The following is an 18003-nucleotide window of genomic DNA, read 5'->3' as shown; positions in this document are numbered from 1 at the left end:
GACCTGTCAGTCACCCTCTGCCCACATGCTGGCTGCCCAGCACGCACTCCAATTGGTTATCTTCTTTCACTTGCAAATTGACCTGTGCATTATTTATGAGTTTATGTGGATGGAGAGATACAGGCGCTCCCTAACTAACTGGTCCGCTGTTGAGTCGACCCAGGTGCAGCCCTACCCTACAGCATGGCACAGTGGAACGCATCAAGACAAGGACAGGATCTAAGTACAGCACCGGTGGCCATATGTACTCTCTAAATGGCACACATAGACAATCCATGTCTCAATTATCTCAAGGCTTAAAAATCCTTCTTTAACCTGTCTCCTCCCCATCATCTACACTGATTGAAGTGGATTGAACAAGTGACATCAATAAGGGATCATAGCTTTCACCTGGATTCACCTGGTCAGTCTGTCGTGGAACGAGCAGGAGTTCCTAATGTTTTGCACACTCATCGTAGCTCATCAACTGCATGCTTGGAGTGTAACGAGAGTAACAACAACCCAATATCAAGATACAGTACACTACTGTTGCCACTACTGCGCGTCGGTCACACATAGGCTGCATCTAAATTCTCTTTACAGTGGTGCATTACTTTTGAGCCCAATATTTTTCCATAGACTCCACAGAGTGACAGGAGTGAGGGAAAGTTGTGGTGGTTTGGCATGTTTGTGTAGTCTGAAGAGGAGCAGAGCAGATATAGGCTGGTGTTTCACACTGTATGTGCCTGACCACATGGCGCCCTCAGGGAGAAGCTGTGTGTGGTGTGTGTACCGTATAATGTAGAGGAATGTAGCTATAATAGTAGTCAGCTGAGAGTGTGTGCGCGTGTCATCTGCTCAACTGTTTGCGTAGTGTGTCTGTGTATGCGTATGCGGTCTCTCTGTGTGTGTGTGTGTGTGTGTGTGTATGTTTGCATGACTCACCTGTCTGTGGGCTTCGGGGCTTGGCTCCCAGGTAGGCCAGGTTGACGTTAGTCTTCCTACCGTCGACGACGGGGTTGGGGTCTTTACATGCTTGCTCTGCCGCCCCCCTGTCAATCATAGTCACCTGACAGGAAGAGGAAGGAACACACAGGTTTACGATTCAGGAAGTGACCAATATCGATTTTATAAAATACTTATCCCTTAACTTGTATCTCACCAATAAATTCCTGTATTCCCTGTGCTGTTTGAGCTCTAGTCCTGGATCCATATAGATAGAAAGATCCTGTGTGCTTATAACATAATGTGTGATGGTAATGTATGAAACTGAGTACAGTGCCTTGTAAAAGCATTCATCCCCCTTGGCGTTTTTCCTATTTTGTAGCATTACAACCTGTAATTTAAATGGACTTTTATTTGGATTTCATGTAATGAAAAAAATTACTTATTATTAAGGAATTTCTAAAAAATTCTAAAAAATTCTAAAAAATAAATAATGGAAAAGTGGTGCGTGCATATGTATTCACCCCCTTTGCTATGAAGCCCCTACATAAGATCTGGTGCAACCAATTACCTTCAGAAGTCACATAATTAGTTAAATTAAGTCCACCTGTGTGCAATCTAAGTGTCACATGATCTGTCACATGATCTCAGGATACAGTGGGGAAAAAAAGTATTTAGTCAGCCACCAATTGTGCAAGTTCTCCCACTTAAAAAGATGAGAGAGGCCTGTAATTTTCATCATAGGTACACGTCAACTATGACGAAAATCCAGAAAATCACATTGTAGGATTTCTTTTGAATTTATTTGCAAATTATGGTGGAAAATAAGTATTTGGTCAATAACAAAAGTTTCTCAATACTTTGTTATATACCCTTTGTTGGCAATGACACAGGTCAAAGGTTTTCTGTAAGTCTTCACAAGGTTTTCACACACTGTTGCTGGTATTTTGGCCCATTCCTCCATGCAGATCTCCTCTAGAGCAGTGATGTTTTGGGGCTGTCGCTGGGCAACACAGACTTTCAACTCCCTCCAAAGATTTTCTATGGGGTTGAGATCTGGAGACTGGCTAGGCCACTCCAGGACCTTGAAATGCTTCTTACGAAGCCACTCCTTCGTTGCCCGGGCGGTGTGTTTGGGATCATTGTCATGCTGAAAGACCCAGCCACGTTTCATCTTCAATGCCCTTGCTGATGGAAGGAGGTTTTCACTCAAAATCTCACGATACATGGCCCCATTCATTCTTTCCTTTACACGGATCAGTCGTCCTGGTCCCTTTGCAGAAAAACAGCCCCAAAGCATGATGTTTCCACCCCCCATGCTTCACAGTAGGTATGGTGTTCTTTGGATGCAACTCAGCATTCTTTGTCCTCCAAACACGACTGAGTTGAGTTTTTACCAAAAAGTTCTATTTTGGTTTCATCTGACCATATGACATTCTCCCAATCCTCTTCTGGATCATCCAAATGCACTCTAGCAAACTTCAGACGGGCCTGGACATGTACTGGCTTAAGCAGGGGGACACGTCTGGCACTGCAGGATTTGAGTCCCTGGCGGCGTAGTGTGTTACTGATGGTAGGCTTTGTTACTTTGGTCCCAGCTCTCTGCAGGTCATTCACTAGGTTCCCCCGTGTGGTTCTGGGATTTTTGCTCACCGTTCTTGTGATCATTTTGACCCCACGGGGTGAGATCTTGCATGGAGCCCCAGATCGAGGGAGATTATCAGTGGTCTTGTATGTCTTCCATTTCCTAATAATTACTCCCACAGTTGATTTCTTCAAACCAAGCTGCTTACCTATTGCAGATTCAGTCTTCCCAGCCTGGTGCAGGTCTACAATTTTGTTTCTGGTGTCCTTTGACAGCTCTTTGGTCTTGGCCATAGTGGAGTTTGGAGTGTGACTGTTTGAGGTTGTGGACAGGTGTCTTTTATACTGATAACAAGTTCAAACAGGTGCCATTGATACAGGTAACGAGTGGAGGACAGAGGAGCCTCTTAAAGAAGAAGTTACAGGTCTGTGAGAGCCAGGAATCTTGCTTGTTTGTAGGTGACCAAATACTTATTTTCCACCATAATTTGCAAATTAATTAATTAAAAATCCTACAATGTGATTTTCTGGATTTTTTTTCTCATTTTGTCTGTCATAGTTGACGTGTACCTATGATGAAAATTACAGGCCTCTCTCATCTTTTTAAGTGGGAGAACTTGCACAATTGGTGGCTGACTAAATACTTTTTTCCCCCACTGTATATACACCTGTTCTGAAAGGCCCCAGAGTCTGCAACACCACTAAGCAAGGGGCACCACCAAGCAAGCAGCACCATGAAGACCAAGGAGCTCTCCAAACAGGCCAGGGACAAAGTTGTGGAGAAGTACAGATCAGGGTTTGAAGATCCCACGGAAACTTTGAACATCCCACGGAGCACCATTAAATCCATTATTAAAAAATTGAAAGAATATGGCACCACAACAAACCTGCCAAGAGAGGACGGCACACCAAAACTCACGGACCAGGAGAGGAGGGCATTAATCAGAAAGGCAACAAAGAGACCAAAGATAACCCTGAAGGAGCTGCAAGGCTCCACAGCAGAGAATGGAGTATCTGTCCATAGGACCACTTTAAGCCGTACACTCCACAGAGCTGGGCTTTACGGAAGAGTGGCCAGAAAAAAGCCATTGCTTAAAGAAGAAAATAAGCAAACACGTTTGGTGTTCGCCAAAAGCCATGTGGGAGACTCCCCAAACATATGGAAGAAGGTACTCTGGTCAGATGAGACTAAAATTGAGCTTTTGGCCATCAAGGAAAACGCTATGTCTGGCGCAAACCCAACACCTCTCATCACCCCGAGAACACCATGTTTTTCATAGGCAGGGACTGGGAAACTGGTCAGAATTGAAGGAATGATACAGGGAAATTCTTGCGGGAAACCTGTTTCAGTCTTCCAGAGATTTGAGACTGGGACAGAGGTTCACCTTCCAGCAGAACAATGACCCTAAGCATACTGCTAAAGCAACACTCGAGTGGTTTAAGGGGAAACATTTAAATGTCTTGGAATGGCCTAGTCAAAGCCCAGACCTCAATCCAATTGAGAATCTGTGGTATGACTTAAAGATTGCTGTACACCAGTGGAACCCATCCAACTTGAAGGAGCTGGAGCAGTTTTGCCTTGAAGAATGGGCAAAAATCCCAGTGGCTAGATGTGCCAGCTGTAATTGCTGCAAAAGGTGGCTCTACAAAGTATTGACTTTGGGGGGGGGGGGCACGCTCAAGTTGTCTGTTTTTTGGTCTTATTTCTTGTTTGTTTCACACAAAAAAATATTTTGCATATTCAAAGTGGTTGGCATGTTGTGTAAATCAAATGATACAAACCCCCAAAAAATCTATTTTAATTCCAGGTTGTCAGGCAACAAAATAGGAAAAATGCCAAGGGGGTGAATACTTTCGCAAGCCACTGTATTTCAGGTACGAGCCGTCTGCTCGTCTCTCAAGTTCAGGCCCATGGGAAGGGCACCGGCATCCTGACCTATCACAGGAAATGGTGGGCATCTGGGTGTGCAGGGAGGGGTAGGGGGGTATCTTTCAATTCTATGATTATTTTACTAACAATGGGATGCTAAATAAGAGCCATCACCAACATGGTACATCGAAACACACACACACACACACTCAGTGTCTTTCTCGCACACAAACGCACCTGTGACCACATCTATTACAGTATATATGACATTATTAATAATAATACAATTAATTTGTATAGCACTTTTCATTACAGAGTCCTCAAAGTTCTACTGAGGAAATAAATGTTTTATATACAATAAAGACTAGATACATTTAGAATCAAGGCAGGTAAAATAGCAATAGTGGGCTAGGTGCTAAATATACTGAACAAAAATATAAACACAACATGTCAAGTGTTGGTCCCATGTTTCATGAGCTGAAATAAAATATCCCAGAAATGTTCCATATACACAAAAAGCTTATTTCTCTCCAATTTTGTTTACATCCCTGTTAGTGAGCATTTATCCTTTGCCAGGATAATCCATCCACCTGACAGGTGTGGCATATCAAGAAGCTGATTAAACAGCATGATCATTACACAGGTGCACCTTGTGCTGGAGACAATAAAAGGCCACTCTAAAATGTGCAGTTTTGTCACACAACACAGTGCCACAGATGTCTCAAGTTGAGGGAGCGTGCAATTGGCATGCTGACTGTAGGAGTGTCCACCAGAGCTGTTGAATGTTCATTTCAGCGCCCCTGCCCAGTCATGTGAAATCCATAGATTAGGGCCTAATGAATTTATTTCAATTGCCTGGTTTCCTTATATGAACTGTATGAACATGTTGCGTTTATATTTTTGTTCAGTATACATCTTAGATTGGGACTAGGACTATGAAAAAGACAGTCTGTAGAAGTGGGTTTTAAGGCCCGTTTTAAGAGTTCTGTGTGATGGAGAGGCTCTCAGATGGTCAGGAAGAGCATTCCTTAGGTGAGGGGCAAGGGAGCAGAAGGCTCGGTCTGCCATAGTTCTGAGATATGTCTTGGGGACTTGAAGCAGAAGAGAGTGGCTGGAGCAGAGAGTGCAAAGTGGCTCGCTGATTGAGATGAGGTCACTGATGTGGAGCTGGGCCAGGATCGGGGTGATGTGGTCTGACTTCTTGGTCCTGGTCAGGACCCTGGCAGCACTTTTCTGGATTAGTTGGAGGCTATGTAGTGATTTGGCTGGGAGGCCCCCAAACAGCGCATGGCCGAAGATGAAGGCGTGGATGAGTTTCTCTGCATCTGGCTGGGAAAGTGATGGTATGGGGGTGACTGCCGCTGTTTTGAAGATCAATCGTACCTCTCCGGTCAGCAGGGACTTGTTGATCAGGGTGGTGACAAACATAAGCAGGCTAGATGAGCAGGTTTTGAGTAGGGATAGGGTCAAGGAAGCAAGTGGTGGCCTTCATTTTAGAGATGATTGACTGCACAGCGGAGGATGTGACTTCTTTAAAGCAGCTGAGGGGAGGGGAAGTCTGAGTCGGGGGCTCAGGAAGTGGGGTGCAGGCCGTCTTAGAGGCCATGATGTTTGTCCTGATGGTGTCAATATTTGTCTTGAAAAAATGAGGGAAGTGATTGCATTGCTCAGTTGAGGCTGCAGGAGAGCATGAGTTTGCAGGGTTGAAAAGGCGGTTGATGGTAGAGGACATGGTTCTGGGGTTACCTTTGTTATTGTCAATTGTGGCAGAGCAGTGGAGGCTCTCAGAGGAGGAAGGGGAGGACCATCCTCCTCAGTGAATTTCATAAAAATAAAAATAGTGAAACATTTAAAAAAGTTATCATTTTTAGATATACTAAATATGTTCACGTCACCAAATAATTGATTACAACACACTGTTTTGCAATGAAGGTCTACAGCAGCACATCAGCAATCTCTAGGGTAGCGCCATGGTGTAGCCGGAGGACAGATAGTTTCCGTCCTCCTCTGGGTACATTGACTTCAATACAAAACCAAGGAGGCTCATGGTTCTCACCCCCTTCCATGGACTTACACAGTAATTATGACAACTTCCGGAGGACATCCTCCAACCTATCAGAGCTCTTGCAGCATGAACTAACATGTTGTCCACCCAATCAAAGGATCAGAGAATGAATCTAGTACTGAAAACATAAGCTACAGCTATAGCTAGCACTGCAGTGCATAAAATGTGGAGCGTAGTTGACTCAAAGAGAGAAAGACAATAGTTGAACAGTTTTGAACAAATTATTTTCTTTAAAAATGAAGGAGAAGCAAGAGAGCCAGCTATATTTAGTTAAAAGAAAAACACTTTCACTTTCACTTAGCTAGCGAATGCAGCTAGCTAGTTTAGCCTATTCAAACACCCGGCTCAAATAGAGAGGGACGCAATGTTCGCTAGCTGGCTATGGCTATCCAACACTGGAACTCTTCCATGTCAAGGTAAGCTTTTGGTTTTATTAATTTATTGCCACCGGGGCCTGCCGGTGTAACTGCTAAACTGCTTGCTGACTGTACACTGTACTGCATAATTGTAGCGGGTTTACTAACGCGTTAGTTCTAGTAGCTATGTTGACTATGACATTAGCTAATATGCTGACAATGATGTAGGCTGTGTGTAGCTGTTAGCGGTTATGATATGAAGGTTTGGCTTGGAAAGGTTTTTTCGCCTGGTCACAGACAGCTGATGTGTTGTGCACTGAAGTACACAAGCGAAGGGAAAAGGTGAGAGGAGAGCGCAGAGATGCAAGAAGGAATTATACAACGACAAAATGATCATGCTGTTTGTATGTGGTTGCTATGAAAGTGAACTGTGTTTGTGTGTGATCAGGGGCGTATTCATTCTGCCGATTCTGTTGAAAAACATTTCTTAAAATGGAGCAAACGTAACGAAACGAGGATAAACATACCTGAATTTATCGAATAGAAACTCTCGTTTGCAACCTGATCTAGGATGATTACATCCTAGATCAGCTAGATGCAGGCAAGAGTGTGCAAGGCAGAATTGAATGTGTCACTGTCTGTCACCTCGATTACTAAAATGTTTATCTCGACCTGTGCACCTACGTTGTACACTTTCATTCATAGGCTAGGTTGTAGCAACCTCATGATGGGTATAGAGAACATTTGGCCAGTAGTTGGACAGTGAGGCCATCCTTCCTCCAATGTCTCTCAAGCTTACGGCCATGAGTCTTCATTCTGTGCAGTTCATCAGTGACCCAAGGAGAAGAGCGTTGGAATGTTACTTCACTTGTTTTTTCAGGGGCAAGGATGTTCAGGGTATTACTCACAGTGCTGTTATACAGATTGACAATGTCATTGAGGGCCAGCTCACTGCAGTCAGACTCAAAGGTGAAAGAGGGATGGGTTACGTTTCCTCAGGTTGCAGAATTGAATGGTCTTCTTTGGGCGGTGGAGAGGAGTTGGAGCGGTCAGAGACAGTGTCACAGCCATGATTTCAGAGACGCCTAGCTCGATGACATCCAAGTCAGAGGTAGGGACATCACCAGTGATAATGAGGTCCAATGTGTATCCATGGTTGTGGGTGGGAACATTTACATATTGCACAAGGTTTAGACCAGGGATGGGCAACTTTCATGGGGGTGGAGGCCACAAAATAATCGGAACTTATGAGGGGCCGCAGTTGCTTGCGTGTCTGCGTACCCACATCCAATATTTTAACAAGTTTTAAAGTTAATGTCGTGAAATTGTACACATTTTCCCATGGGGTTTTGAGAAAATGTTGCAGGTTTAAAGCAAGTTTGCTGCAATTCTACACATTTTGCCATGGGGCAGAGTGGAAAATGAGTTGTTTTACAGCCAATTTCCTGCAATTCTAAATATTTTGCCATAGGGTGGAGAGAAATGTTTGCAGTTTTGAATATGATATCTGAGTGAGACTAATACAATCAATTGGTGCCCCCCTGGCCAAGTTTAGATAGCTGACCGCTAAACTAATTTAGCAATCTACAAAATTTTAGTTGACATGGGCTAATTGACTGACTATCAGTGACTGAGGAAAACAAGAGGAAAACTGCTGATGCACAACCAAAATGTTTGTTTTTTGGGGATTGATCCGAGGGCCTTCAAAAAAGGGGCGGGCGGCCAGTTGCCCATCCATGGTTTTGACAGTTAAGGAAGTCAGCAGCCATAGAGCACTTGGGTGAGTCAAAATGGATGTTAAAGTCTCCCAAAATTACAATGTTGGAGAGGGTGCCGCATACAGAGATTATTATTTCAGAAAACTCAGAGGGGGGCGGTTAACAAGAATAACAGTGAGAGGACTTGGTTGTTTACATTTAAGAGCAAAGCACTCAAAAGACTGAAAATCAGCAACAGCCAGTGGGTTTAAAATAATGCAGTCTGTATAAAACAGCAAGGCCTTCACCGTGGCCTCGTGCATTTTCAATGTATTTGTATCCAGGCGGAGCTGATTCATTAAGATGGTAAGTCTACCTCTCTGTGCCATGTTTCAGTGAGGCAGATCATGTCAGTCATTATCAGAGATAAACTCATACAGAAGAGGAGACTTGTTTGTTAATAAGGATTGTAAATTGTAGAGTGTAAAACGGGTTGAGTCATTGGTAGAAACAGTTTCATTACATTTTGGTTGGTCCACTGCGCTCTGTATTGACTGTATATGGCTTGGAGTGGGTGACGTAATTTGCCTGAGGGTCAGCCTGCAGAACTGGCAAGTGATCTTTATTGTCCAACTCCGGTGTGCATGTTGTACTGGTCGCATTGCAAGTGCACACAATAGACTTTAATTTACTGATCAGTTTCCTACCGCCTCGTCGTCCTCATGTTTTCCAGAAGATCCCGTATTGCATAAGGCTGTTCTTGAGCTCCTTGCACAAGGTTGTTTTAATTGGTTAAACATTTCAGAGAAATCCTTGTGTGTAGTGGAGGAAAGTTGCTTCCATTTCTTAATCTTTGGTCCAGCCTTCAGTCCAGGTGAGATGAGAAGAGATGAGAGTAAGATCTAGGCTGGTATTCGAATCCAAACAATTAGCTAGTTGATTGGAGAAGTAGGCTAATATATTTTCTAGTTTAACGTTTTTGTTTAAGATAACTAGGTTTTAGTATTCACTACTTGATTAGCTTTAAAAAATAAAAAAAAGTTGATAGTTATAATGCACATAAAAAACACTTTATACATTATAGATTAATTCACAGGAGTAAACTATCAAGGCTGCCACTAGGCGCCATGGCAACCATTACAGTAAGAGTAGTCACAAACTCTGCTAATAAATTAGGCGAGGTGAACTGAAACATGATATTAGTAACAACGTCAAGTCGCCAAACAGTACAGGGCATTGATGTCACAGCATTATTATTTTGCTTTTATTTCAAGGCACCAGACTATGGGGTTCTATGCTAACAGTGGCTGTGCTGTGGATGGGTTGATTGATGTGTTTCTAGAGGCTGCTGGGGGAATTAGACTGCTATGGGAAGTCAGGGGTGAAATGGGCAGACTGTACAGGTTGGGCCAGAGACAGAACACACGCTGGTTGGCTGGATAAACTCATCAACATGTCTATCAACAGGCAGGCAGGGAAAATATGCATTGCTTTAAGTCCCCTCATCGCTCTCTTCTGTCTTATTTTCTGTCTAACTGACCCTCTCCCTTCCCCCCTCTCTCATAACCACACACAGCTTGGCAGAGGGGGGTGGTGTGTGTGTGGGAGTCAAAATAGAACTGCAGCCTTATCTCAGAGCACCAACTGACATGTCACACCTCTGTGACCAGGGGGACTGCATTCTGCTGACACACAACCTCTCTCAGAGGGAGGGAGAGAAAGGGGAATAGGGAGAAGGGGTAAAAAATGAGGATGGGAAACAGAGAGAAAAAGGGGCAGAGAGATCATTCAGGCCTAGTAACTGATGCATTTGCTGCATTAGGTCTCTCCTCAGCCGTTCTGTTTTGAACTGAGTAAATACATTTCTGTGCCTATGAGTGCGAAATATTTCAGGGCAAATAAAACCCTCCCGCTTGGCCATCTCACAATCGTTCAGCTCTTATTCATTATGCACATATATTTGCTGTAGCTCAGTTGGTAGAGCATGGCGCTTGCAACGCCAGGGTTGTGGGTTCGTTTCCCACGGGGGGGCAGTATGAAAATGTATGCACTCACTAACTGTAAGTCGCTCTGGATAAGAGCGTCTGCTAAATGACTAAAATGTAAAATGTTACTTATTCTGTGTGTTTGTCTGCGTGAGAGAGAGAGAGAGAGAGAGAGAGAGAGAGAGAGAGAGAGAGAGAGAGAGAGAGAGAGAGAGAGAGAGAGAGAGAGAGAGAGAGAGAGAGAGAGAGAGAGAGAGAGAGAGAGAGAGAGAGTGTGTGAGCATGTGTGTTTGGAAGGGGAGGGGGTTGTTGTTCAGAACTCAAGAGATAATTGATGTTATGCTTTTAAGGAATAATCTACTCATGCTAAAACATGTGACTGCAAAACCATACACACTGCACACACTTGTTAGTTGAACAAAGTGTCAGTGTTACACCAAGTTAAAACCCATGCTCTTTGCTTTGCGGATTACATAAGCACGGAAACGTCAGCAGTACATTTACATGTCCATTCAGGACACAAAGGTTAGAAAATAAAATGTAAAGGAAACGTAATGGTTACAGTAGAGTGTAGGAAATATGCAGTGGGCCCAGCCTACCCAGTAAAACAACTGAAACTGTTGCCTCACTTTCTTTATGGCATCAATTCAATGTGGTTGGGTAAGAATTACAGTGGCCATATTCAGGGTGGCTAGTGGAATATGTTGTGAAAGTATCCTGTGGTAGATCATGAAATCTGTATGTAGGTCTACTTTTTATGCACTTTCATCATTGCTTACAATGCAATACGTTTGTTATAAGGCTTTTGTAATATAAAGTGCCATCAAAATAAAATGTTGTGTGTTACGAAACTAAGTAATATAAATTAATCTACATTGGCCTATATCACTGAGTTGACAAAAGCGAACAAAATAACAGACACTTCGCTACGCGCTCTGTAGCGCAAGTCTCACACATTTCAGTACCTTACCCTCACCACTTCCTGAACATGTCATGAGCAGAAAACAACAGACAGTCAGCCATACAAGCGCTCTGTCCTGTCAAAAGAATGGTTATGCCGAATTTGGAGGTATTGCACAGCGTCTTGTTAGCTGATGTAGACTACACTTACAAAGCCATATCCTCGGGATTTCCCAGTTTGTCTGTCAGTTATCACAACGGCCTCGTCAATATCCCCGAACATCTCGAAGTATTTTCGAAGGGATGCATCGTTGGTATGATAAGGTAAACCGCCGACAAATATCTTAGTGAAAGTAGTGTCTTTTTGAATAGTGGGATGCATCGTCTCCAGACCTCTGTTAACAAATTGATGGAAAAGCGTTGGCCCACTAGTGGGTTCGAATGGAAAACCTAAACGGTCAATGGGGTAAAACACAATATAAACAGTGGTATATCAAAGTTCTAAACAACGAAATTGGCGCTCGAGAGATGGAAGCTTTAAATGCGCATAGATTTTTCTCAAGCGCGCAATCAGGCTTGATTCGTCCAGTCTGTATCGATGCAAATTTACGTCTTTATTCCATGCGTTGAGTTATATCCAAGCAACGCGATCGTTGTACAGGCTGGATTTAAGTTTCTTCTTGACAGGTGTATTTACTAGGCGCGTTTCAAACACGCCCACTCCCATTTTGGCCAATACATAAGCGGAGCGTCCTAGGTTTAGCGACACCCCATGTGAACGTTTGGTGTGACGTTTCCCGCAGGCCACGCCCCCCCATGAGCCACCCTGTTTTTGTCTTTTGAAGACAATAACTTTTATGTAAGGTTTTAATCAACGAGGGGCTATGAGTTCTCTGGAAAATAATGCACGTTAATTAATGCCGCGTTCAAAACAACTGGGAATTTGGAACTGGAAACTCGGAAATCTCCGACTTCCGAGCGTTCAAAATAACTGGGAACTCGGAAAGAAACGAGCTCTGACTGGGAATGTTTTATTTGAATGATCATCCAACTCGGAATTCCAACTCGGGAATTCGGGCATCTTTCTAGAGCTCCGACATTCCGACCTAAAGATCACTGATGTCATGATTTTACCTCATATTTTTCCGAGTTGCCAGTTGTGTTATTTTCCAAAGAATGCATAGAGTCCTGAGTTGATTATCCCTTTTACACCATGGCTATAAATCAACATATTTGTCAGTAGAAATGTGACAACATCCACGAAAGTAGCTAGCAAGTTAACTAGCTAGCTAGATAGCTACAGTAGTTGCTTTGTTAACCAAATAGACTGCAAGCTTAGCGAACCAAACCAGCTTGCTATTATGAAAATTGAATTCAACAATGCCAATGTTTTAAATTCGACTTTTGCTTTCAAAAGCAGCTCAAAAATAGAACATGTAAGAATGAACTCCATAGTGTTATAGGGAAATAAGCTAACATATGGAATTGTTTTAAGATCTTACCAAGGATCATTTAGCTATTTGATTTCGAATTTTAGGACCCCTTTAGGTATAAAAAATAAAATTGATTAAACATTGAATTTGGGCTTACTGCTATTAGCACATAGAAATGCATTGAATAACATAACAGATTCATGGAAAAACAGTGAAAATATACAGTGAGGGAAATAAGAATTTGATCCCCTGCTGATTTTGTACATTTGCCCACTGACAAAGACATGATCAGTTTATAATTTTAATGGTAGGTTTATTTGAACATTGAGAGACAGAATAACAAAAAAATCCAGAAAAACACATGTCAAAAATGTTATAAATTGATTTGCATTTTAATGAGGGAAATAAATATTTGACCCCTCTGCAAAACATGACTTAGTACTTGGTGGCAAAACCCTTGTTGGCAATCACAGAGGTCAGACGTTTCTTGTAGTTGGCCACCAGGTTTGCACACATCTCAGGAGGGATTTTGTTCCACTCCTCTTTGCAGATCTTCTCCAAGTCATTAAGGTTTCGAGGCTGACGTTTGGCAACTCAAACCTTCAGCTCCCTCCACATATTTTCTATGGTATTAAGGTCTGGAGACTGGCTAGGCCACTCCAGGACCTTAATGTGCTTCTTCTTGAGCCACTCCTTTGTTGCCTTGGCCGTGTGTTTTGGGTCATTGTCATGCTGGAATACCCATCCACGACCCATTTTCAATGCCCTGGCTGAGGGAAGGAGGTTCTCACCCAAGATTTGACAGTACATTGCCCCGTCCATCGTCGCTTTGATGCGGTGAAGTTGTCCTGTCCCCTTAGCAGAAAAACACCCCCAAAGCATAATGTTTCCACCTCCATGTTTGACGGTGGGGATGGTGTTCTTGGAGTCATAGGCAGCATTCCTCCTCCTCCAAACATGGCGAGTTGAGTTGATGCCAAAGAGCTCGATTTTGGTCTCATCTGACCACAACACTTTCACCCAGTTCTCCTCTGAATCATTCAGATGTTCATTGGCAAACATCAGACTGCCCTGTATATGTGCTTTCTTGAACAGGGGGACCTTGTGGGCGCTGCAGGATTTCAGTCCTTCACGGCGTAGTGTGTTACCAATTGTTTTCTTGGTGACTATGGTCCCAGCTGCCTTGAGATCATTGACAAGATCCTCCCGTGTAGTTCTGGGCTGATTCCTCACCGTTCTCATGATCATTGCAACTCCACGAGGTGAGATCTTGCATGGAGACCCAGGCCGAGGGAGATTGACAGTTCTTTTGTGTTTCTTCCATTTGCGAATAATCGCACCAACTGTTGTCACCTTCTCACCATGCTGCTTGGCGATGGTCTTGTAGCCCATTCCAGCCTTGTGTAGGTCTACAATCTTGTCCCTGACATCCTTGGAGAGCTCTTTGGTCTTGGCCATGGTGGAGAGTTTGGAATCTGATTGATTGATTGATTGCTTCTGTGGACAGGTGTCTTTTATACAGGTAACAAGCTGAGATTAGGAGCACTCCCTTTAAGAGTGTGCTCCTAATCTCAGCTCGTTACCTGTATAAAAGACACCTGGGAGCCAGAAATCTTTCTGATTGAGAGGGGGTCAAATACTTATTTCCCTCATTAAAATGCAAATCAATTTATAACATTTTTGACATGCGTTTTTCTGGATTTTTTTGTTGTTATTCTGTCTCTCACTGTTCAAATAAACCTACCATTAAAATTATAGACTGATCATTTCTTTGTCAGTGGGCAAACGTACAAAATCAGCAGGGAATCAAATACTTGTTTCCCTCACTGTATATATATCAAAGGGAAGTTTGTTTTGAAGTGTCTGTCCTATATCTGAGACTGGTTTATTCATAGCGGATGAGTTGCTGACCATAAAGCATCACATTCACTTTACATTTTCTAAGGGCCACAACAAGTGTAAAAGTCTTGTCTCGAGACAGCACACATGAAAGGGTCAATAGGGCATAGGGGTGAGAGGAAATTGTGGTTAAAGACAAAAGCGCGCACCAGAGGTGACCAGTCACAGGAAAAACTGAAGATGAAAGGTTGTAATGTTGAGGTGACCGTGTATTCAACTCTCTCTTACTCTCTATGTGCAAAGGGCATGTGGAGGCCAACTCATTAATCAAGCCTTCTTACCTTCAGTAGGTCTACTAAACAACGGGGCAAAGCAAGGCAGAGGGGCTTACATTTAGTTGGTTCATCATGTTAAAAATGTTCAGAGCGATAGGATTTTAGTTTGCATTCTGACTCTCATATGTATCTTATGTTTGAATAGGTTGGAGATGACCACTGTAAGGCGTCCGCATACTTCCAAACGGAAACAGTTCTGTAGAGTTCGTGCATATACAGTATTATGACGGCATTTTGTTTCCGGCTGTTCTGGCACACCAACAATGTTCTGGAGGCAAGCCAAAGTTCGTAGCCGAAGTCTACGCCCCTTCGTCGGTGATTGGTCAACAGTACGGATTCAGTAGCAAGCAGATCCCACACTCCAAATGACCTCAGTGTTGCCACCTCTCCAGCCGACTGTACCCACCACCTTCCTCTCAAAACCCCATACAGAGACCCCCTCGCCTCCTCTCTCACCCGCTCACCTCTGGTCCCTAGTTCACGCAGACCCCCAGTCTCCAGACATAATTTGTACCCAGATGATAAGTGCCCCTATTCTTCATCATCTAGTCCAGTGACTAAACCGCTAACCCCAGTTATCATCCCCTTCTCTTTGGCCAAGCTAACTTGGAACTTAGAAAATTACACTCACTATGAAAAACACAACACACACACAATGTAATGTTTAAATATAAATTTGTATTTACATCAATATTAACATCAAGAAACAAGTAAGAAAAAATGCAACAGTAATTTACATCCTGAAATTATGACCGTATATTTTCCCAAGTGTTTTATATTTTCTACCCCTCTCTTTTCATTGAAATCAAAAGGAGAAATCGAGAGGGATACTTAAAAAAAAAGCAAAAGCACAGAACAGTCATTTTGAATATTCGGTAGGTCAATCTTTTTCAATATATTTAATCAAGACTGAAAATAAAAATTCCCTCTAGGCTATTCCAAGATGTAATGAAGTTTCCATAAAACAACTTAAAAGACATTCTCCATTGTGTTAAAAGATAGATAGCGATCCGTCATCTTCAGCATTGAAGCCATTATAAATCGTTCAGTCCATGGGATAGTTTTGTATCACCACACGATAATCTTCTATCTCAGGTTAGTGCCACTAAAGAACTTCTTCTCTGAGTGGTCAATCTCATGAAATAACCGTTTCCAGCACCACAACTTAGAACTGGCCATAGATTTTAAGAGACAAAACAAGGAAAATAAAAAACAACAATCACAAACAAGATTAAAATCACTTCAGCAGAACCAGACCCCTGTTAACTCTGTTGTGTATGAATGGAAATACATACTTTAAAAAAAACATATTCTATGTAGCGTGCGCAGCAGAGAAATGCACACATGAATAGCTTACTTGCACCATCTAGGACTGGGTTCTAAGCACTGCAGAATGACAAAACAAACATCTTTGGATTGAGCACATCTTAAAAAGATTTCTCACAAAGCTTCACAGAAAATGTTACAAAATAAAGGCAAAATCAACATAAAATCATGTACTGTGCCTTGCAAAAGTATTAATCCCCTTGGCTTTTTCCTGTTTTGTTGCATTACAACCTGTAATTTTAAATTGATTTTTATTTGGATTTCATGTAATGGACATACACAAAATAGTCCAAATTGGTGAAGTGAAATGAAAAAAATAACTTGTTTCAAAAAATTATAAAAAATAAATAACGGAAAAGTGGTGCGTGCATATGTATTCACCCCCTTTGCTATGAAGCCCCTAAATAAGATCTGGTGCAACCAATTCCCTTCAGAAGTCACATAATTAGTCCACCTGTGTGCAATCTAAGTGTCACATGATCTCAGTATATATACACCTGTTCTGAAAGGCCCCAGAGTCTGCAACACCACTAAGCAAGGGGCACCACCAAGCAAGCGGCACCATGAAGACCAAGGAGCTCTCCAAACAGGTCAGGGACAAAGTTGTGGAGAAGTACAGATCAGGGTTGGGTTATAAACAAATATCAGAAACTTTGAACATCCCACGGAGCACCATTAAATCCATTATTCAAAAATGGAAAGAATATGGCACCACAACAAACCTGCCAAGAGAGGGCCGCCCACCAAAACTCACGGACCAGGCAAGGAGGGCATTAATCAGAGAGGCAACAAAGAGAACAAAGATAACCCTGAAGGAGCTGCAAAGCTCCACAGCGGAGATTGGAGTATCTGTCCATAGGACCACTTTAAGCCGTACACTTCACAGAGCTGGGCTTTACGGAAGAGTGGCCAGAAAAAAGCCATTGCTTAAATATTCACCAAAAGGCATGTGGGAGACTCCCCAAACATATGGAAGAAGGTACTCTGGTCAGATGAGACTAAAATTGAGCTTTTTGGCCATCAAGGAAAACGCTATGTCTGGCGCAAACCCATCACCCCGAGATCACCATCCCCACAGTGAAGCATGGTGGTGACAGCATCATGCTGTGGGGATGTTTTTCATCGGCAGGGACTGGGAAACTGGTCAGAATTGAAGGAATGATGGATGGCGCTAAATACAGGGAAATTCTTGAGGGAAACCTGTTTCAGTCTTCCAGAGATTTGAGACTGGGACGGAGGTTCACCTTCCAGCAGGACAATGACCCTAAGCATACTGCTAAAGCAACACTCAAGTGGTTTAAGGGGAAACATTTAAATGTCTTGGAATGGCCTAGTCAAAGCCCAGACCTCAATCCAATTGAGAATCTGTGGTATGACTTAAAGATTGCTGTACACCAGCAGAACCCATCCAACTTGAAGAAGCTGGAGCAGTTTTGCCTTGAAGAATGGGCAAAAATCCCAGTGGCTAGATGTGCCAAGCTTATAGAGACATACCCCAAGAGACTTGCAGCTGTAATTGATGAAAAAGGTGGCTCTATAAAGTATTGACTTTGGGGGGGTGAATAGTTATGCACGCTCAAGTTTTTTTCTTATTTCTTGTTTGTTTCACAATAAAACATATTTTGCATCTTCAAAGTGATTGGCATGTTGTGTAAGTCAAATGATACAAACCCCCAAAAAATCATTTTT

At 42.8% G+C, this 18003-nt stretch overlaps 1 protein-coding gene across 1 annotated transcript in view; it reads right to left on the bottom strand.

Moving 5' to 3' along the window:
* Positions 1 to 12033, bottom strand: part of LOC121545432 (RNA-binding protein 38) — a 32106-nt gene extending 20073 nt beyond the window's left edge. The window contains exons 1-2 of the mRNA XM_041855962.1: positions 11593 to 12033; positions 925 to 1048 (exon numbers count right to left, since the gene is read on the bottom strand). Coding sequence (XP_041711896.1) covers positions 925 to 1048; positions 11593 to 11763 — 295 coding nt within the window. The 5' untranslated portion in view covers positions 11764 to 12033. The remainder of the gene's footprint in view (positions 1 to 924; positions 1049 to 11592) is intronic.
* Positions 12034 to 18003: the final 5970 nt, after the last annotated feature.

The sequence above is a fragment of the Coregonus clupeaformis genome, unplaced genomic scaffold (genome assembly GCF_020615455.1).
Source record: "Coregonus clupeaformis isolate EN_2021a unplaced genomic scaffold, ASM2061545v1 scaf0012, whole genome shotgun sequence".
Taxonomy (NCBI): Eukaryota; Metazoa; Chordata; class Actinopteri; order Salmoniformes; family Salmonidae; genus Coregonus; species Coregonus clupeaformis.
The sequence above is the reverse complement of the archived record's forward strand: the minus strand, read 5'-3'. Positions and strand labels throughout refer to the sequence as shown.